Source organism: Bufo gargarizans, chromosome 5 (genome assembly GCF_014858855.1).
Source record: "Bufo gargarizans isolate SCDJY-AF-19 chromosome 5, ASM1485885v1, whole genome shotgun sequence".
Lineage (NCBI taxonomy): Eukaryota > Metazoa > Chordata > Amphibia > Anura > Bufonidae > Bufo > Bufo gargarizans.
Window position 1 is genome coordinate 478,875,240 of NC_058084.1, and position 23,223 is coordinate 478,898,462.

The 23,223-nt window shown below is 47.0% G+C and overlaps 1 protein-coding gene across 1 annotated transcript; it reads right to left on the reverse strand.

Moving 5' to 3' along the window:
• Window positions 1–526: 526 nt before the first annotated feature.
• On the reverse strand, window positions 527–21,636 carry PDK4 (pyruvate dehydrogenase kinase 4). Its single transcript, XM_044292926.1, has 12 exons — window positions 21,469–21,636; window positions 19,870–20,015; window positions 10,536–10,677; window positions 9,966–10,037; window positions 9,551–9,735; window positions 7,085–7,174; window positions 6,741–6,818; window positions 6,279–6,355; window positions 4,706–4,804; window positions 4,000–4,110; window positions 3,318–3,431; window positions 527–2,192 (listed from the first exon to the last, which is right to left on the reverse strand). Exons 2-12 carry the CDS (start codon window positions 19,985–19,987, stop codon window positions 2,064–2,066), a joined length of 1,215 nt encoding a protein of 404 aa, XP_044148861.1. The 5' UTR covers window positions 19,988–20,015; window positions 21,469–21,636; the 3' UTR covers window positions 527–2,063.
• Window positions 21,637–23,223: the final 1,587 nt, after the last annotated feature.

Sequence of the window (23,223 nt, forward strand, 5' to 3'; positions counted from 1 at the left end):
TTCTTTTTCTCTACCCTATATGAGGTACCTGAACTTACCAGGTAGAATCAATCCATGTACACCCGAGAATACTTCTGAACTAATCGTCTTTATCTTAGTACTTCATAAAAGTTTGGCTTCCTGCGGTCTCCACTAGGGGGAGCTCACTGCAGAAAGACCTGATCACAATAATAAACCTGTATGCTGCCCCTAGTGGCGGCTGCAGAAATTTCAGTAGCATTACAGCCAATTTCATCACATATTAAACATTACAGGTCACCAATTAAGACCATTATCATTTCAAGTATTTTATTTCTAACGAAAAACATTCTAAGAAACCGCAGGACACGAGACATAAAAGACATTTTACAACATCTGAAAATAATGTTATGTCCAGAGCGGAGGCGCAGCACATGAACAAAGGCATTGTAATAAATTAACAAGGTTTACACACAATCTTGAAACAATAAAAAAAAAAAAAAAAAATTTGAGCAATTGGGCGCATGTTATAACAGATTTTTTTTTATTGTATAAAAAAAAAAAAAAGTTTTAAATTGAAATAAAATTCACAAATGAATGGGAAATAGACATATATTTAAAGGACATCTCCATTTGCTACAGTGCATTCCTCTCTGGAGTTTGAGTGGGATGAGTCTAAAACGAGTCTGTGCACCAAAAACAGGCAGCCTGTTGTATAGCAGACATAGTTTCCTGTGACTACTTCTGTACAAGTAACATAGCTACCTGGACTCAAATAGTGGTCACCCAGATACAATGCTGAATGGTTGCTAAGCAACCAGGCTTAAGAAAGACTGGAGGGAGGAGGAGCAAGATCAATATATTCTGCCAAGTAAACCCTCTAAGGCGTGAAAATGATTGGGAAGGGGGGGGGGGGGGGGGGCCCCCCCCCCAGAAGGTGAATAGAAATGCATTTATCCAGCTTATATATTATTGTTAGCTTTTTGTTATGTCTCAAAACTAGATTTTTATCCATCAAATGAATCTTTTAAAAAAAAAAAAAAAAAACACACACACACACACACACACACACACACACACACACACACACACACACACACACACACACACACACACACACACACACACACACACACACACACCTAGATCTATATCGGATCCCACGGCTGTGGAGGCAGAAAGGATACAAATTAATACTATTAAAAAAATGCATAACTTTTGTGCTTTTTAGATAACGTAAAGGACACAGAAATAAGATTCTGCTGGAACCCAACGCGTTTTCACTTCTTTTTTGCATGAGTAGTGGTATCATTCAGTACATGCTGTATGCAGACTGAAACCATACAAAAACTCAGTTAGCCGTGGATCCCTCCCACGCGTTTTGACCATCAGCTCTATGGTCTCAATAAAAAAAAAAACTTTAAAATATTACTTATACTAGTACAGATCCTGCTCGATTGCTCCACACATTCAGCTTTACATTCTCGGTTGTGATATCCCTCTAGTGAGGTGACCAAAATGCGTTGACACCAGAATTATGGCATCGCAGGAACATTATAATTTTTTTGGCAGTAACAGAAAACCCTCCTCTTAGGTCTTTGGAACGAACAGTATAAGAAGCAGAATAATGGGTTAAAGGAATTTGCCTTCCTAATACCATATATAACGTATGGGGAAAAAAATAATAATGTTGTGGTCGTGGAGGAGGGGCGATGTGCCACACAGGTTACTCTATGGATGGGATATTCCATAGGGACCATACGGCTAAAAGTCTTCTTTGCAGATCCAAATGGATTCTGGCGAGATCTTTGCTTTACTAGACGTTGAAGGTTTTCTTTGCTTCATCCGCCTAGATCATGAATGGTTATTGACACGTGGTGATTTTTGGATTTTGACAGTGAGGCACCAGAAATGGGAATATTGGAAGATTGGTGAGATATAGAACTACTCGCTACAGAGATTGGATCGGTGACTGGCTCTCCTTGTTGCATCCGCGGCCAGCTCCAGCACAGTACAGTACAATTCTGCTCCCTGCTCCGGGCGTTATAACTGTGCAATTAAGTGCTTGATCCCTTTATTCCTACGTCCTCAGCTTCAGGAATCATCTACCTTGCGAGGTTCTTTGGTTCACTGCTGGGAATACACCAATCATCGGCCTCTGTGCACAACTTATAATGCTTCCACGCAGACTTGTTGAAGACTGGTAGTCTCTCTATGGATTCTGTGGATAGCGCCTACAGAAATGCAAACAAATCACATCAATATAACAGTTGTTGAGGACACACATTGTGTCCCAAGTTATATCCTGTATTATACTCCTGTGTGTATCCTGTACTAAGTAAAGAAATAGAATAGTGAGTGCAGCTCTGGAGTATAATACAGGATGTAACTCAGGATCAGTACAGGATAAGTAATGTATGTACACAGTGACTGCACCAGCAGAATAGTGAGTGCAGCTGTGGAGTATAATACAGGATTTAACTCGGGATCAGTACAGGATAAGTAATGTAATGTATGTACATAGTGACTGCACCAGCAGAATAGTGAGTGCAGCTCTGGAGTATAATACAGGATGTAACTCAGGATCAGTACAGGATAAGTAATGTATGTACACAGTGACTGCACCAGCAGAATAGTGAGTGCAGCTCTGGGGTATAATACAGGATGTAACTCAGGATCAGTAATGTATGCACACAGTGAGTCCACCAGCAGAATAGTGAGTGCAGCTCTGCAGTATAATACAGGATGTAATTTAGGATAAGTAATATAGTCTATTTACAAAGTGATACCACTCGTGCTCATATATGTGGTCTGTTGGTTTGCTTTTCTCTTCGGCTTGTATCTAGCATTGTTTTCTCATATCAGATCCCACAGCTGCCAGAGGAAGCAGTGCTAAAGCCGTGGAGTGTGTCCTTCCTCTCTGCAGAGTACAGGGTGTTTCATTATATGTGACCGCAAGTACACGGTTCTCTCTCTGTGACCCTCACAGGGAGACACAATGCACACTTCCTCCAGGGGAAGAGCCAGATGCTGCCTATAAAGAGGACTATATTAGAGAATTGCTTAACCTGAAATTCCCAAATATGAATAAAATCAGAAAAACATGAATGCTTCCTTCTCGTATATTACTGGAGTGATATAGCAGCTCAGCCTCATACAAGTAAGGGTGCAGCACCATACACAGCCCATAGATGGCGGTGTTCTGGGCACTATAACAACCTAGTCATGTTGTTTCCTGATACGATCACTGAACTGGCCATAAAGGAGCGTTGTACTTTATTGTACGTGGCTAAAACCACAAGCGACTAAATAAACGGCGTGATAGGATAACACAATGCATTATAATATCCATGCGCTACCTTCAGGTAAATGACGGCGTCGGTCCCAAAACCTTCCATAGAATGCAGCATTAGATCCCCTTGAAAGTACTTGGCGTAAAGGCGAGAGATTGGCAAACCATACCCAAAACCGGCCTGAAAAATAAAAAAGGGTATTATTAATGAGCTGTAATATACACATGTACAGCTGCGCTAAATTGTATAGCACAGAAAACGCATGGAAAGCCATTGATTTTGAGCTGTGCAATTCTTCATTTCTCCTGCAGGGGAGCTGCAGGGAAACTGAACATTTGCAGCTGGGTTCATCCCAAAACTAGCAGCTGATGGGTGGAAAATCTTTCTGATGAAAGGGTCTGCCTAAAGTAGGCAACCTACTAAATAAACAGATGCAGCAGTGCCGAATTTGTGATAACTGACTCAAAGACGTAATTTGATTCAGAAAACCATTTTTAAAGCTGACAATCCCTTTAAGCTCTGCAGTCCTATGTAACTCACAGAGAAAAACAAAAGTTCTTATGTGCCCTGCTAAATTCTGCTTAGCTCTGTGACCACTGACAAACTCCATCTGCTGTCTCCAGTCCTTTCATGCTGCTTATATGCTTTATAAACGCTTACTTATTTTTAGTGCAACGTCATTGGGTTGTGATCCACCCGGAAACGCCATCTGCATAAGCCCCGCCCATTTGTGACCCATTTCACTTACCAGCGGTGCGTTGCGTGAGTTGTCCATCATGGGCATGGGAGCTGTGGAATACATGTAACTGAAGAGACGCTCTATTTTTCTTAAAGGGACCCCTCCTCCATTATCAGATATCTAATAAGAACAAGGATAGAAGACTTTAACTGGTGCCCAAATGTGCATTGAGGGGGTGGAGTTGTGACACCTAAAGGGGTGTGGTCTAGTGTAAATTGGGAGTGTCCTTTTGAAAAGGGGTGTGATTATAGCAAATATGTCACAGCAGTACAAACAGGACTGGCTTTCGGCATCTTTAGGATTCACAAATGTTTCTATTCACTGACAGCAAGTTCTTGAAAACTGTTTGGAATTGTACTGGCTTCCATAGGCAATTTTCCTAAAGTCCTGAACATCGCGTCTGCTTACTTCTGCAATGTAACTAGGCACAGCTCCCAGTCAGGAGCCTGGGAAAGTTGGGTGGCGATATTGCAATGGCCGCCCTGCTCAGCTATCACGTTAGTGAATGAAGATAAGGCAGGAAATACTGACACTGCCTCGTTCAGTCTGGCGGGATCTGGTAACGGCGTTTATCTCGCGCTCCGGCCATTAGTTGCATAGATTGCTGCCGTCTATGTTCATTAGTTCTATTTATTGCCCTGATTAATGAGCGGTGTGTGCAGAGACGCGGAGCCGGGGAACAGATGGTGTCTGCGTCATCCTTCCAGGTACTTACCTTAATGGTGAGGTCCTCCTTCCCCAGGACGACATTCACTTTCACGGGGGGCAGGGAGGGATTGGTCTCGTGGCTCTCCACGGTGGCCCGCATGGCGTTCTAGGGGTAAGAAGAAACAGACAAATGTTAGGAGATAAGCGGCTGCCGGGACCCCTCTTGGGACGCTTCTCTGTTGTTGACTACAAGATATTAGATCCTATATTGAAAGACCCCAACTGATCTCATATTGATGACGTATAAAGCCCTGGAAACCTTAATACACACACACACACACACAAGCCCAGGGAGCAGAGATACCAGGAGCCAGGACGTGGGGAACCAAGATACGGGGAGCTGAGCTATAGGGAGACAGGATACGTGGAGCCGTTTGACAGTGTTCTCTGCAGGGAAGACCATTAGGACCATTATTATTATCGGGTTAATACACCCCAAGACTGTAACATTGTTCTATAGGGTAAACATTTCTCAACTTGCAGCGCCCCCTACCCTGTGTGGACCCCTCACGAAAGGGAGCTTTTCTATTTCATGTCCATTTCCTTGGTCTGGACGACCCGGGCTGATCCGTCTAGTGTCATTATGGGGTCAAGCACTAAATTTAGCCGGCAGCCAATGAAACCAGAGCCTCTGCGTTTGAAAGGGACGACATAGGATATGGGGAGACCTGCGAGACATCCCAGAAAGCTATGCCCCGGGCTGCACTGCCAGCACGTATACAGGGTACTTGGAATTAATAGGGCAGAGCATGACTGGGATTTCCTTTAATTAGCTGGAGCAGAGAACACATCCAGAATGCCTACTGGTTTCCCAGAAGGCCGTGTAATGCCCCATTTTGATGCAGCATTTGATCCCATTATTTAAACGTTTTCCCACTGACGCCTATGGAGTGGGGCTATTACAAAGAACAAAAAGCTGCCGCAAAAACAGCGCCTTAATGCATCCCTCAAAGACGTACACAACAGCACCCAATGCATGACTATGGGATGTGGCAGAGACAGAAGACACCTTCCACCTCCGTATATATCGCTTCTTCTGCGGCAGAGGTCTATAGCCAGCTTAAAGGGGTTTTCCAGTAAAATATATTTTTAATCAAGTGCCTGCAGCATGGCCCCGAAACGGAACATTCATGCTTACCAGCTCCACGCTGCTCTGGTCCTCCACTGTCTCCATCTTCAGGTCCACGGAGCGTTTACATCCGGCTGGCTATGGGCATGGTCACAAAGCACTGCTCCAGCCAATGACTGGCTTCAGCAGTGATGTGGCCACGAGCAGCGGGCCTCCGCTGAAGCCAGTCATTGGCTGGAGCGGTGCATGTAAATAACGCAGAGACTGGAAGATGGAGACTGTGGGGTCAGCGTGGAGGACCGGAGTGGCATGGAGCCGGTAAGTATGAATCTTCTGTTGCAGGGGAAAAAAAACAAAAAAAAAAAAAACTAAGGCGTCCGTGACTGCGCTAAGAAGTCCCTAGAAAGTGAATTTATGTTTCTATTGAAGTGGTCCCTATATATATATATATATACACACACACACACACACACACATACATATACACCCCCACTATAGAGAATCATCATACCTTAAAAAGCTCAAACAGCATGTGATAGAGATGGGAAGGGACGTAGACGATATTTATCGGCTGCCCAGCAGTTTTACCTACAGGAAGGAAACAGCGCCGTTATTCAGAGGCAGGACGTACATCTATTCTTCACTGTCCTTTGGAGTTTTGTTTCTCAATGCTCATTTTATATATAATGTTATATAATCTATTATATTATACCAAATGAGAGAGAATTTAATAAATGATTTAAAAGGGATATTTGGCCTTTCTGCAGCCACCACTAGGGGGAGCTTACTGCATACTGCATTACAATGTAGTTCAATGTACGCACAGTATGCAGTCAGCTCCCTCTGCTGGCGACTGCAGAAGGGAATACAGAATTTTGGTTGCATTTAGAGGACGGTGGTGATTCCCTTTGAGTGCAGTTTAACCATTTAATTACTATGTGAACATAACGAGAGCCTTTTTGTTTTTACTTACCATTAGTCTGTTTGATCACAAGATCAGGAGAAGATAAATAATACTGGTCGCACAGCATTTTGGCATTCTCAAAGGCATCTGAAACAGATTAAGATTCATACATTTAGTATTTACGTTGTCATGTTTTTTCTTCTACCATTAGAGGATACGGGGAACTGTCAATACCTTCATTACCAACAGCAGATGGTTAACCAATTTAAGCTGATCATGGGGGGATTGTTATAGAGCAGCAATAATATAAACAACGGGAATGGACCCCCCCCCCCCCCCTAATAAATATTCTCTCGATCAGTTTGCACTGTGGTCGAGTTACCCTTTAAAATGTCCAAAGCCCTGTCCCTTACCGTGCACAACTTCCACGACGTCACAGTTTGGGTCGATGCTTCCAATGTGTTTGGGATGTGCGGGGTTCGTGCCGCCGTCAAACAGAAGGGCTGAAATGAAGACAAATGACCAATCAGATATAACCTGTTACATTCATGCAATAATACCAGTCAATGCTGGATCGGCGGCCAGACAATCTCAGAAACAAGATATCCAAGATTCATGGATACAGAGAGAAAAACATTTCCAGGAAAGAGAATTGATAGAAAGTGCAAATCAGCGGATTTTATCAGTCAGCGCTCTGCTCAGCCGCACTCTGACCTTGTTTTCTTGAACTATGCTCGTTGCTGAGTTGTAAAGTTCAAACCTTTCATTAAGTTGCTCTTTGTGTCATTTTTCTTTTTTAGAAGCGAGGGGTGCCGGGAGCACATACCGCACGCCATAACAAGCCCTCACATCTAATCTATGGGTCCGATCAGGATGGACTGCAGCGACAGCGCGTTCGACGTGACGTCACTGCTGCAGACTGAACCAGCGCTGGACCTGCCAGGTAAGTACTGAGCAGTTCCCAATTGCAGGCTGATCCCCAGGGTTATCCACTTTCCTCCTGAAACCCGACAACTCCTTTACTTTTTATCTGATGCCCGTAGCCTGCCTGCGGAAACTGAAGATTCATACTTACCTGCCCCCCGCCGCTCCAGAAATCCACGCTGCCTCTTTTATGTCCACGTTCCATCCAGGGTTGCATGGATATGGTCACATGCAGCCACTGTTGCAGCCAATAAATGGCGTCAGCAGTGATGTGGCCACAAGCAGTGCATCACAACTGAAGCCAGCGATTTGCTGCAGTGGAGCATGTGACCATATCCACGCAGTTTCAGATGTAAACACCCCGGGGACCGGAACAGGGACGTAGCGGAGGGAGTGCGAGGACAGGAGCAGGTAAGTAGGAATCTCCCGTTTCAGGATGCGGGCATTAGATAAAAAAATAATTATAATCCCTTTAAGGTGCATCCACACGGGACAGAAATCTCGCAGCAGAATACAGAGGCGGCAAAGTGGATGAAATGGGAACAAATCTCAGCCACACGCTGCAGACACTCCTCATGCAGATATTGGCCGTGGCGCAGATCTTTACATCCGTGGGAGGTCAGTTTCTGCTGCAGATTTTGATCCCTTTCAGTGTAGAGGGTTAAAACCTGCTGCAAATCCATGGCATGCGGACATACCGCTACAAGTCCTCACACAGCTTTCCCAATCTTCTACTGTATTACTGCATAACTAGGCAGAGCTGCTGTTCAGGACTGAAGGAGAGTTGGGTGGCAGCGGCTTCTGAAGCTATAATAGCAGCCTTATATGTCATCACCCAGCTTTCCCAGGAACAGATACAGATAGGACTTATTTCTAGTTTTAGGGTCCAGTGTTTTTTTTTTTCTGACCAGTGCAGTCTGCAGCATCGGATTTGATGAGATCTGCTTGAATGTGGATCTTTCAGAGCGGTAATTTCTCCTTTACGCTGGGTTCACACCTGAGCGTTTTACAGCGCGTTCCTACGCGCTGTAAAACGCACAACAGGCAAGAACCAATGATTCCCTATGGGAAGGGTTCACACCTGGGCGTTTTACAGCGCATACGATCGCGCTGTAAAACGCCCGACGCTCAAACAAGTACAGGAGCTTTTTTTGGCGCGTTTGACGCGCATTTGGGCCATAGACTCTTTGGACAACACTGCTGTCAATCACCCAAACGCGCGTTCACTATTAAAAAAAAGTGCATAAAACGCGCAACAAAAACGCGCATAGAAACGCGCGTTTGAGAAACGCCTAGGTGTGAACCCAGCGTTAAAGGGAAGCGGTCACCAATACTCAGCCTCTGGAAGTAATGCTGCGGTGCTGGAATGGTTTTAATATATACCTTTAGTATTCTTTTCTGCATTTGAAAATAATGTTTACTCTATATGCAAATTAGGCACAAAGTGTGAATTTCCAAAATTTTAAAGCGCACAAGCCTGCCTAGCCCACTGTGTCCCCTTGGGGGCTCCTTACTCCCTGTGACATCATTGATGCCCCCCCGTGCGCAAGATGGCCTCTTTGCCTGCGCACACAGTACATAGTAAGGGCATCAGCCAAACTGTATGTACTGCGTATGTGCAGCGACGCCTGCACACCAACAAGGCCAGCGGCGCTGCTCATGCGCAGTACATACAGTGATGCTGATGCCCTTACTATGTGCTGTGGTGTGCATGCCCAGGCGACACAGTAGAATTACTTCTATAGGTCAAATATAGGTGACAGATTCATGGTAGTGCGAACAGAGCCCTAGAAGGAACATATTGCAACAGGTTTGGAGGATGGCTGCGCAACAAGCCGGCTGCTCGCTCCGCCCGTCACACACATGGACAGATCACTGGTCAATATATTCCATCATAGGAAACACTGATCGATCGTTTCAGTGTTAGAATTAGGTCACCAAAGTCTGCTCCTTACTGTGCTGGTTGATCAGCATCCTGATGGAAATGCGGCTCATGTAGAACCGGTCCAAGAAGTACTGGACGTTCTGATTGGTCACGGGGTCCACACCGAAGGCTTCCTTGTACTCTATCACCCCCTGGGCCATGGTAGGAACGACATTGTTGTGGCGATTCCGGATGTGCACCAGGGTCTCTGTAAAACTGAAGGAGGAGTTTATTATATGGAGCAATAATATGTTATCTCCCCCCGCCCCCTACTGTAAATGATAAGAACATACAATCCGCAGGTCACCGTTATAATAGCATTACGGCATACTGCTGCCTTCCCCCAGGGCGCTCGCGTGTTGTGTACACAAGGGCTGAACGTTCCCTGTAATTGGTGACAACCCCATCCAGCGCCTCCGGCTATAATCACCGCCACATACACTTACTCTGACAACACCCGCTGGTCTTCTGGATTCTTCTCCACAAACTCTATCAGCTCCATCAAACTCTGAATATACCTGAGGAAGAAGAAGAAGAAATGTGCAGTCAGCACTAAAGACTTCAGCACTAATATTTCTCTATAACTAATATCTATAATCTATCTAATATCTCATATCTATCCCATATTTATCTATCATCTCATATCTATCTATCTAAAACTCTACATTGTGCGGTTCCTCAGTTATTCCTCCTGGAAACATACTAATAAGCTGACAAGTGGGTGTCCCCGCATGGACTGACAGTATACAATCAGTGCTGTCAGTGTCAGACTGTCTATAGACACATCCCCAATGGTCAAACTATTCAAAAGGAAACCATCTAGCAGAAGAACGGCATGATTCAGAGATCTGAGAAAAGGAGAGTAGATGGGTACTCTTCAAATCACCCACAAGGTCATGACTGCACTCATGTGTTCCTACGTGCAGGGTGTAAGTGCATCGCTATGTAAATCTTATCCCAACTGGACAGATAATAACAGGCCGCACAAGGGTTAACAAGCACAGGGCTGTACTCACCAGCTCTGGACGAGTTGTACAGACGGAGTTCCCAATAATGGATCCGGAAGGATGTAGATCTCCCTCATGATATTGGCCAGCCTGACGGGAAGCTCCTGACGCAGGAAGACAAAAGACGTCTTCTCACAGCCATTGGCCGACCCTGAGGACAGAGAATGAAGAGAGACTTATGATATACAAAAAGTGTCAAATACAGAACATCAGCACAACATGCCGGTTTCCTATGGCTTCTATGAAAAACCTGCATGTTGTAATGGAGGTATTACAAATAATGGACGGCATAAACATATTTTTCACTTATCGTCATCCATTATCAGTTGGGGGATCAGCAGATAACACCCCCCCTTCGTCATCACATCTGATAAGCGGCTGCCAATACCTCAGGGCCGCACTTGAACTGTGCTCTCCTTATCTGAGGTCGGCGCTTGCACTGTTGAACCCGAGATGCTTACGTAAACAGGATGGACAATAGAGCCAGCATGTACTATCTGCTGCTGACAGCACCACTGCCCGCAGCTCGGGCCTGCACCACTGCCCGCAGCTGGGGCCTGCACCGTCTGCTGCTGACAGCGCCACTGCCCGCAGCTGGGGCCTGCACCGTCTGCCGCTGACAGCGCCACTGCCCGCAGCTGGGGCCTGCACCGTCTGCCGCTGACAGCGCCACTGCCCGCAGCTGGGGCCTGCACCGTCTGCCGCTGACAGCGCCACTGCCCGCAGCTGGGGCCTGCACCGTCTGCCGCTGACAGCGCCACTGCCCGCAGCTGGGGCCTGCACCGTCTGCTGCTGACAGCGCCACTGCCCGCAGCTGGGGCCTGCACCGTCTGCTGCTGACAGCGCCACTGCCCGCAGCTGGGGCCTGCACCGTCTGCTGCTGACAGCGCCAGCTTGCTGAAGAGGTTGCGACTGGGAGAACTATAACTCCCAGCTACAAGGTTTCCAAAGACCCTGAATCGCATACACCTGCACTGTCACCCAGAGTTTCACTCCCTTGTCTTGCTATTAATGCATAGCCAATGTGTCAGGCTTCACTGTACTTCTAGCTTTCTATTCATAGACCAGGATGAACAGAGCAATACATGCCTATGGCGGTCTCCGCTTTTTAAAATTGTATCTGTTTTGCCAAAAACAGCACCACCCCTGTCCACAGTTTGTGTGTGGTATTACAGCTTAGAACCCTCTGTGTCAGTGGTGCTGAGTTGCAGTTCCAGGCACAACCCGTGCACAGGAGTGGAGCTGTTTTTTTAATAAGGCAGCCATGGTTTTTTTTTATGCTGGAATACCCCTTTAATGGATACTTTAGAAACTACAACTCCCAACATGCCCACAACAGCATATTAATAATGCTTCCACGGAGAAGATAGGACTATTGAGATTTGCAGCTTCTCAGCAGCTAGAGAACTACTGGCTATCAGGGTACGCTAGGAGTTGTAGTTCACCTTAAGCTATAGAGCAGCAGACTGTCAGGGTATTCTGGGAGCTGTGGTTCGCCAAAAGCTAGAGGGTCATGGTTTGAAGACTGCAAGCTGTACCTATTGGGAGTAGTAGTTTCCCCTGCTGAGAAGCCCAGCAGCTGCTGAGTCCATCTGCAGCATTCCCTGTAAGGATCCTAAAAAGCTTCTGGAGCCGCATCAAGTCATTCCTCAGACATGAGGCGAAAGTCAGAGTCTTCTAAGAATCACGAAAACAGGAAGCCCGAAAAAAAAAAAAAAAAAAGGTCTACACTAAAAGCAAGCAAATGTAGGGGCTGTACAAGCATGAAGCTGGCTATAGCGGGTTTTTTAACTAGTACAAAAAAAAAAAAAAAAAAAAAAAAAAAAAAAAAGCGCTGTTGTGGCATTTTTTGGTCTTACCGCTAGCGTTTTCTTCACTGCATTTTAACCCTATAGAGAACTTGTTAGCAAAAAGACTGAAAAATGCTAAGGCCCCATCCACATGGTGTTTTGACGCCAGACTTTTGGCGTACAATCCGTCCCAAAAAGCCTGCAAAATCCGCCTCCAATTGATTTCCGTGGGAGGCTGTGCGGCTGTTCACGCGGCCAGCAGCAGTTTCAAGCTGTGACCGCACCAAGAACGTGTCCTCTCTTCCCATAGCGTACTGACGGATGGTGCTGGAACCTGCGGCATCCGACCGTTTGCGGTTTAGCTCCATTCATTGGGGCCAAACCGTAAGTGCGTCAATGGCATTCCAATTGGAAAACCATGGCGCTTTCTGCCGCGGAACGCGCTGCTGATTTTGCCTTTGCAAAATGCGCAGCGTGAACGAAGCCTAAGAGCTCCTGCATGACGCGTTTTTGAAAAGAACACATGTGGCTTCCACCCAGCTTTCCCACGTTTAGACAGAACCACAATTTCTTTTGATTTTTTTTAAAAAGAAGACCTCAAAGATTTTCCTGGTCTTTTCGATTTGCTCTGCATTTCAACACCGCGTCCATGACGAATTTCGGGAGCGATGGAAAACCAGTATTTTTTTTAAATGTGTAAACAGAAGATATTTGCACAAGAAAAGCGGCCAAGATTGAGACACAGAAAACAGGAGGCGGCTCCGAAAATCGGCGCTGTGTATGGCCGCCTACACCAGAACGGACTGGGTTTTATTTGCCTAATCAATATGGTTCATTTAACCCCTGATGTGGGCAGAACAGAGAAGACAATGGGGGTCATTTCCGAACATTTTTATCCAGTTTTTGGGACCCATTTTTGCAACTTTTGTTTTTACGTTGTCCTCGCTACTTGGGAGTGGCAGGCCTCGGCCAATTTACTAATATTTATGCCTGAAAAGAGGAGTATAAACTAGTCCAGTTAGAGGCTGTAGTCGTTTTTACTCCAGGTGCACAGACTATCGGAGGGGCACCTAATTTATGACGAGGTGCACACTTCAAATCCTCTGGCAGCGCAGCAGGGAAACAAAGAGCAGTGTAAAACGTCGGTCTTGGTAAATGACCCCCAATGACTCACAGTAACTGCAGGCTAATCCAGGTCACCAGGAAGCAGCTGCCCCTACAACCAAAATCAGCAGGCTGCAACCCCTGCGTCTCACAATGGTTCTGATACTACCACTCCAGGTCTGAGCTGCAATTAAAATACCAGAGCAGCAGTGAAGACTGACACATGAGCAGTGCATCTGCAGAGAATTGGAATAGGAAAATAGAAAAATAGCTGCCAACTGTGGTCGTCGCCCAGCTTCCTTATGCATGCAGGAGACCAAGAAAGCTCAGAAATCTCCATTTCAGCGAGGGGTGACCCTAGATTAGGACTCTTTGAAGTCTGGTGCAAAGAGCAAAGGCATCCGATACGGGTTGTAAAAAGTGGTGCGTCACCTGCAACTTTGAGAAGTACAGTTGTCATAATTGCATGAAGACGCACAAATGGTTTGATAAGCTATGGAAAGGCTGTATATGGAGCATGGGGCGCCGCCCTCCGTATGGAGCATGGGGCGCCGCTACAGGACTAGTGCTAGAGCCGCGGGTGGGTCACCAGACGAGGCGCACTACACTCGGGTGCAGAAGCCATGCGGCTTCTGCACCCGAGCCTGCAACCCTACGCGTTTTACAAACCGAAGCTGTCGACCAGGCCGAGCCTTAGACGCTGACAACTTGATTTTATTGCAAAAGCGAGAAAATATTCTTCACCCAAGGACACAAGAATGAGAAATATTTCCCTTTGCTTGCAGTACATTGACAGGAAACATACCGTGCTCAGGAAAGCCTTGTGTACCGCATGGCGGTATGTGCAGAGGACGGGCAGAGCAGCTTGTTTACTAGAGAGCAGAGGACACGGACAGTGTGTGAAAAACAAGTGGACAAAGCAGCCTGTGCCCCTCCCCCGCCCCAAAGAGATATACATTTCAGCCTACGCTCTGCACCGCACGTGCCTGACTTGCTGCTAAACTCTGAGGCTTGCACTTAAAGGGGTTGTTGTCCTTTAGTGACCTTCTCTACAGACCCTCCCCAGAGTGTCTGGACCCGTCATGGTGATCATTCTTAGCTGATCCCTGCTGTTGGACTCCGGCTCCATCTCTGCCCCCGGGACTCCCTTCATCAACATCAGGTTTTATTTGACACTGCGTTAGGTGACTGCTGCAGCCAACGACTGGCCGCAGCGTCAAAACGGATGCTGAGATCAGGGACCTGTTCAGTCACTAAAAGAAAACAACCCCTTTAAGATTTCTGTCTTTGGGGGTGTATGGCAGATCTGTGTGAGTATTATCAGCATTTCCGTGCAACATAAGAAGCATGCGAACTGGCCAAACTGGCGCAGGCAAATCTTATTCACATGCGTAGGATGCGAACGCTCATCCCATTTAATGCACGTTTCAAATCCATGAAACCTTTAGGGAAGGTCCACATGGGGACGTTGACGCTACGGATTCGTGTGCAGCAGATCCATAGCAGCAAAGTGGAGGAGAGAGAAAAGGAGAGGAGAGAAAAAAAAAAAAAAAAAAAAAAAATTAACTAAACTGCGGTCTGGATTTTGAATTGGCAGCGTGTCAAATTACGCAGAGGATTTCCATCGTGGATGAGCAAAGGTTAATATCGGTGGCAGATCTGCGACAAATCCACGTTGTGGAAATTCTAACCACCTGGCACTGCGTCGGGAAGTCACATGTCACTGAATGCACGGCAACGTGGATGCAGACTGGTCACGGAATACATGCTGTGTGAACATGGCCTTAGAGGGGACACCGCTACCCACGAATGCAAATATTCCCGATGAGAACTACATTCCCCTTGGACTGACTGATAACAGAGAGCAACAGACTCTAGTAGGAAGGGTTTAAGGTGTACTGTCCCTTTAATGAACCCGGACACAGAAATCCCCCGTATTCCGCTTAAAATCGTCTCGCTGGTACTTTTCTGGCTGTCAATTTATCGAGCATCAGCAAAGACCGTCAGCAGGAGGCGCCGCGAGTTTACTTGGGGACAGGGTTGAGCCATAGTAAATGACACGGGTTACACAGAGGGGAAATGCTTAAAGGGAAAGTCTCGTGCATCGAGAGCCTTGCTCCGTGTCCGCCAGAATCCGCTCCGTCCTCACTCAGCTCTGCTGACGCTTCTAAGTATTTTTCATGAAATTTAAATTCATTGGCATTTTCTTAGAACAGATGCACTCTGTAATTCCTCCTGGAAATTATTGAATAAATTGACAACTGGGTGTTACCAGTTGTCGGCGTGGTCGCTACGCAGCCTGAGATGGTCCAATCAGAGGCGGCGTAGGGTCAACCCTCCAACTGTCAAGTCATTCGTAGGTTTCCAGGAGGAATAACAGAGGAATGGCGCAATGCAGAATAAAATTTAACTAAAAATAAAATACAGACATGCTGGGAGAGGTGACAGATTTGGTTTGTTCTACAGGCTGCCTACAGTGCCTTGCAAAAGTATTCACCCTCCCCCCCCCCTTGACTTTTTTTGTGTTTTGTTACATTACAGCCTTAAGTTCAATGTTTTGTTAATCTGAATCAGAACACAATAGTCTAAGTTGGTGAAGCTAAATTAGAAAAATATATAAATAAAACTATTGTTTAGAAATAGAAAACAGAAAATTGCCATGTGCCTTTGTTAGGAAGCCCATAAAAACTTCTGGTGCAACTAATTACCTTCAGAAGTCACATAATTAGTGAAATTATGTCACCTGTGTGCAATCTAAGCATCACATGATCTGTCATTACATATACACACCGTTTTTGAAAGGCCCCAGAGGCTGCAACACCTAAGCAAGAGGCATCACTAACCAAACACTGCCATGAAGGCCAAGGAACTCTCCAAACAAGTAAGGGACAATGTTGTTGAGAAGTAGAAGTCAGGGTTAGGTTATAAAAAAAAATATCCAAATCTTTAATGATCCCCAGGAGCACCATCAAATCTATCATAACCAAATGGAAAGAACATGGCACAACAGCAAACCTGCCAACAGACGGCCACCCACCAAAACTCACGGACCGGGCAAGGAGGGCGTTAATCAGAGAGGCAGCACAGAGACCTAAGGTAACCCTGGAGGAGCTGCAGAGTTCCACAGCAGAGACTGGAGTATCTGTACATAGGACGACAATAAGCCGTACGCTCCATCGAGTTGGGCTTTATGGCAGAGTGGCCAGAAGAAAGCCATTACTTTCAGCTAGAAACAATAAGGCGCGTTGTGAGTTTGGAAGAAGGCCTGTGGGAGACTCCCAAAATGTATGGAGGAAGGTGCTCTGAGACTAAAATTTGACTTTTTGGCCATCAAAGAAAAGACTATGTCTGGCGCAAACCCAACACATCACATCACCCAAAAAACACCATCTCCACAGTGAAACATGGTGGTGGCAGCCTCATACTGGGGGATGGAACTGGGAAACTGGTCAGAGTGGAGGGCAAGATGGATGGTGCTAAATACAGGGATATTCTTGAGCAGAACCTGTCCCACTCTGTGCGTGATCTGAGACTAGGACGGAGGTTCTTCTTCCAGCAGGACAATGACCCAAACACACGGCTACAGCAACACTGAGAGGTTTGAGGGGAAACAAATGTGTTGGAATGGCCGAGTCACAGCCCAGATCTCAATCCCATAGAAAATCTGTGGTCAGACTTAGGCCTCCTGCACACGAACGTTTTTTTACACGGTCCGCAAAAACGGGGTCCGTAGGTCCGTGATCCGTGACCGTTTTTCCGTCCGTGGGTCTTCCTTGATTTTTGGAGGATCCACGGACATGAAAAAAAAGTCATTTTGGTGTCCGCCTGGCCGTGCGGAGCCAAACGGATCCGTCCTGAATTACAATGCAAGTCAATGGGGACGGATCCGTTTGATGTTGACACAATATGGTGCCATTTCAAACGGATCCGTCCCCATTGACTTTCAATGTAAAGTCTGGAGTTCTGTTATACCATCGGATTGGAGTTTTCTCCAATCCGATGGTATATTTTAACTTGTAGCGTCCCCATCACCATGGGAACGCCTCTATGTTAGAATATACTGTCGGATATGAGCTACATCGTGAAACTCATTTCCGACAGTATATTCTAACACAGAGGCGTTCCCATGGTGATGGAGACGCTTCAGGTTAGAATATACAAAAAAAACTGTGTACATGACTGTCCCCTGCTGCCTGGCAGGTGCTGCCAGGCAGCAGGGGGCAGACCCCCCCCCCCTGTTTTTAACTCATTGGTGGCCAGTGGGCCCCCCCTCCCCTGTTGTTAACTCGTTGGTGGCCAGTGTGCGCACCCCCCTCCCTCCCTCCCTCTATTGTTTTAATACATTGGGGCCAGTGTGCGCGCGCCCCCCCAACCCCCCCTCCCTCCCTCTATTGTTTTAATACATTGGGGCCAGTGTGCGCGCGCCCCCCCAACCCCCCCTCCCTCCCTCTATTGTTTTAATACATTGGGGCCAGTGTGCGCACCCCCCCAACCCCCCCCCCCCCTCCCTCCCTCTATTGTAATCATCATCGGTGGCAGCGGAGTAGAAGATTCATACTTACCTGGCTGCTGGCTGCTGCGATCTCTGTGTCAGGCCGGGAGCTCCTCCTACTGGTAAGTGACAGGTCTGTGCGGCGCATTGCTGTCACTTACCAGTAGGAGGAGCTCCCGGCCGGACGCAGACATCGCAGCAGCCAGCAGCCAGGTAAGTATGAAAATCTTCTACTCCGCTGCCACCGATGATGATTACAATAGAGGGAGGGAGGGGGGGGGTTGGGGGGGTGCGCGCACACTGGCCCCAATGTATTAAAACAATAGAGGGAGGGAGGGGGGGGGGTTGGGGGGGCGCGCGCACACTGGCCCCAATGTATTAAAACAATAGAGGGAGGGAGGGAGGGAGGGGGGTGCGCACACTGGCCACCAACGAGTTAACAACAGGGGGGGGGGGGCCGCACAATGATATTCAAACTGGGGAGGGGGGGGGGGTCTGCCCCCTGCTGCCTGGCAGCCCTGATCTCTTACAGGGGGATATGATGGGGTTAATTGTACTATCATATCCCCCTGTAAGAGATCGGGTGCTGCCAGGCAGCAGGGGGCAGTCTTGTACAAAGTTTGCAGTGTATTCTAACTAGAAGCGTCCCCATCACCATGGGAACGCTTCTGTGTTAGAATATACTGTCGGAAATGAGTTTTCACGAAGTGAAAACTTAGATCAGAAAAAGCTTTTATGCAGACGGATCTTCGGATCCGTCTGTATGAAAGCAACCTACGGCCACGGATCACGGACACGGATGCCAATCTTGTGTGCATCCGTGTTCTTTCACGGACCCATTGACTTGAATGGGCCCGTGAACCGTTGGCCGTGAAAAAAATAGGACAGGTCATATTTTTTTCACGGCCAGGAAACACGGCTCACGGATGCGGCTGCCAAACGGTGCATTTTCCGATTTTTCCACGGACCCATTGAAAGTCAATGGGTCCGTGAAAAAAAACGGAAAACGGCACAACGGCCACGGATGCACACAACGGTCGTGTGCATGAGGCCTTAGGGCTCATGCACACAAACTTTTTTTTTTTGCGTCCCATATACGGGCCGTATTTTGATTCCGTATACAGAACCATTCATTTCAATGGGTCTGCAAAAGATGCTGACAGCCCCGCAAAAAAGATGCCCCGCAAAAATTATGAGGCATGTCCTATTCTTGTCTGTTTTGCGGATAAGAATAGGCATTTCTATAATGGTCCTCCGGTTCTGTTCCGCAAATTGCAGAAGGCACATGGGCGGTATCCGGTTTTTGCGGATCAGCAATTTGCTGACTGCAAAAAACGGCACGGACGTGTGCATGAGCCCTTTATAGGGGTTCTGAAGTTTGCTTAAACTGATGATCTATCCTCTGGATAGATCATCAGCATCTGATCGGCGGGGGTACGACACCCGGGGCCCCCGCCGATCAGCTGTTTGAGAAGGAAGCGGCGCTCCAGGAGCACCACGGCCTTCTCACTGTTTACCGCTGGCCCAGTGACGTCACGACTTGTATCAACTGGCCTGGGCGCGGCTAAGCTCTGTTCACTTAAATGGAGCTTAGCCACGACCAGGCCAGTTGATACTGGTCGTGACGTCACTGGGCCTGCGGTAAACTGCGAGAAGGCCGCGGCGCTGCTGGAGCGCCGCTGCCTTCTCAAACAGCTGATTGGCGGGGGTCCTGGGTGTCGGACCCCCGCCGATCAGATGCTGATGATCTATCCAGAGGATGTGGTTTGCTCTACAATAAATAAATAAAAATCTTCTAAGTTGTCAGCATGTTCTGTAAATTAAATGATGCAAATCCTCAAACAATCCAGGTTGTGAGGCTCCAAAACACGAAAAAAAACACAAGGGGGTGAATACTTTTGCAAGGCACTGTACTTGGCACTTTGGGCAACCTAAGCATAGTCAAGAAAACACTTACCAAAGTCGAGGAACTGCTTCATGGACAGAGGCGAGGGCGAGTAGCGGCTGAACCTCTCAATCTGTTTGGGGGCATTGGCGAGGGCGGCATTTTTCAGCAGGAACCTGGCAAACTTCATGTTGGCGCGCGGAGATCGACCTCTTTACCTAGACAGGGAGACGGCATCATGAGTAAAGGTGAAATATCAGGAGCGTGTCCCTTTAAGTGATGCCAGGGTGCAATGCTCAATAAAAGTTATCAGGGCGCGACGTGCTACCGAAGTACAGATAATAATTCATGGAACAGCGGGGGGGTTGTACCCGGGCGGGCATCCAGCAGCGACAGGCTGCGAGATACTAGACGTTATGTAACAGAAGAGCGGGCAAAGTATAAAGACAAAGGGCAACTAGTGCGTGCCAGTCTGGGGTAGGTGGGCAGCGCCAGGGACTTTATGGGACACCCCCCGATATATAATGCATGGTCACCTAGGATTGACTAGCTGTGCATGGTGGGCACCTACCCTTAACCCCCCCCCCCCTCTACCACCATGACCTATCTGGGATGCCACCTTCTATGGCATGCACGATGTCCTTATACCCCACAGGTCACTTGCTGCCCCCTCACTTGACTGGCAGACTGCAGGGTAATTATAAAAAGTTTCTGCAACTTTCTAATACCTATGCCAAACGCTTGCTGTCAGTGACTAGAAACCTAGTGTAACCTATCCTAATACTTCCCACAGCTGAGACTTTGCTACAATTGTATCCAGTCCAGTCTAGACTCCAGGCTGATACACTGTAGTAAACAATTTAGAAAGGGGAGACCTCCTTGCTCAGGACGTCTTACTCTTTAGCTCACAGAGGATGCATTGTAACAAACCCTCAGCAGAACTAGGGCTGGGCCTTTCTTTCGGTCTGCAGAGGCAAACAATAAATATTTCCATTTGCCGAAAGCAAGCAGAGTTCTTGAAAAAGGTAGGCAATTGAAACACAAAGTTGCAGAACGTATCCTAATTCTTCTCACAGCTGAGGGTTTGCTACAATTGTATCCAGTCCAGTCTAAACAACCCCCCCAGGCTGATACATTGTAGCAAACGATTGTGTAGAAGGCACTGTAACAAACCCTCTGCTTGACCAGGTCAGGAGGCAATCAAGAATATTGCTATTTGCTGACAGCAAGCAGAGATCTTGAAATAGGCTGGGAACTAAAGCACAAAGCTACAGAACTGTCCATTATGCCACTAGAGTAGCGGTTTCACACATGCACCTTTCCAGCTTTAGCAAATCTACAACCCCCATCATACTGCGGGTGTCACAGCATGCTGGGGGTTGTAGTTTTACAGCAGCTGGAGGAAAGGAGGGGGGGGGGGGGTCACAGGTTGGAAACAAATTATGTATATGGTGCAGAGGAACAATGATAGCTATGGTGGACCTATATGTCCATTCAAGGGCATGCTGGTACTTGTAGTCCCACCAGACAGAGACAGCACTGCATCATGGGTAAGGGTGCTACATCTCTAAAATCTTCTCAGCACCTGTGCACCCACTGACTGTATGGTGGCAGCATTGCACCCAGGGGTGACCCCTGCACCCCAAGCCCAGCAGGCAGAATGTCACTCACCTCTTACAATGTGCAGCAGCTGATGCAACCCGAGCACAGGATTGGCACTTGAAGGGATGTCCTCCAGCCGAAACGATAACGTCTCCCCTAAAGGCTATCCAGCAGCTCACCAGTATGGACCAGTACCAGACCAGTACCACCACCCATCCACTTCTCACTCAGTATCCTATCCCCCTGCAGCCACTCGCTCTTATTATTACTCTGTCCATAGGGGCGGAGCCACCGAGACAGTTTACAGCCCATCGCAGCGACTGACAGCTCAACCCTCCAATCAGCGTCCGAACTTGTTTACTGAACTCGCGGAAACGCCCCGCCCCTCGTCGGAGGAACGACCAATCGGAGAGAGGGACAAAGAGAAAAGCCGTTCATGGGACTGAAGAAAGGAACAAACAAGTACAAGACGTGAGGATGGGGGGGGGGTCGCCAGGAATGGGCGGGGCTATGAGGGGCTTGTTGCTAGGCGCAGTACAAGCATCGAGGTACCTGATTGGGTCATGTGTTAACCCAGTCAGCGCCGAGCGGAGAATGTGCTGCGTCAAGTGGTGACTGCAGTGCAGCCCCCCCTCAGAGTGAGTTTGGCCTAGACTGCGGTGTCTCATTCATTCTCCTTTCAAGGAATCCATTGATTCCCTGAGATTTCAGTTAATAATTCATGAGGTAGAGTCCACGTCAGATAATTACAGATGTGTGCAAATAAACCCTTGAGGTAAGTTGTGCATGTGCCAAAAGATATGAAAATGTGATTCCTGGGGTAAATTAATCTATTAACCCATGATTCTGAGGGGAAAAAAATGTACATTTTTAAATCTACCGCACATTGTGTGAAAATAAAGCCATAAATATAACTGTCCTGAGGTAAATTCTGCATATAGTGTGGCAAAAGATGTGGAAATGTGATTCCTGAGGTAAATTAATCTATTAACCCCTGATTCTGAGGGAAAAAGTAAATTTCTTTAAACTACTACACAGTGGGTGAAAATAAAGCCATAAATACATCCGTCCTGAGGTAAATTCTGCATATAGGATGCCAAAGGATACGGAAATGTGATTCCTGAGGTAAATTGACCCATTAACCCTTGATTTTAAAAAAAATAGGGTATGACCACGCTGCGTGGTTGTGTTGCAGTTTTGCGATGCGGCCTCTGCGGTTGGGTACTGATGAGGACTGTACTGTTTAGTTAGTTTGGGGGGGGCGCAGCCATTAGCAATGCAGACCGTCTAAACAATGTGGTCGTCATTAAATAGGGCCCGCTGCGGCCTATACAGCTGCATGGTACCTGACCACAGTGCGGCCGTGTTGCAACACCGACATGATAGCACAGTGCGGTCCTACCCTTATAATTCTACCTCACATTGCGTTAAAATAAAGGTATTTAAATGGTAATAAAATGAGGTAAATTGCACTAATAATTGTTGATTTTTAGGGGAAAAAAATACTATTCTGCCTCACATTATGCTCATATAAACCCATAAACCTGTCTGTCCTGAGGTAAACTGCCCATGAATGGTGCCAAATGATGCACAATGTAATTCCTGGGGTAAATTAATCTATTAACCCTTGAATTTGAGGGAAAAAAAACATTTTTAATTTTACCTTATTAAACCCATGTCTGTCCTGCTGTAAACTCCCCATCTAGGGAACCAGATGTCTTATAAAAGACACAAAAATGCATTTTCTGAGGTAAATCGTACTTGCAGATTCATTAACCCTTGATATTCTAAGGAAAAATAGTAAGGTCTAATTCAGAGGTCCGT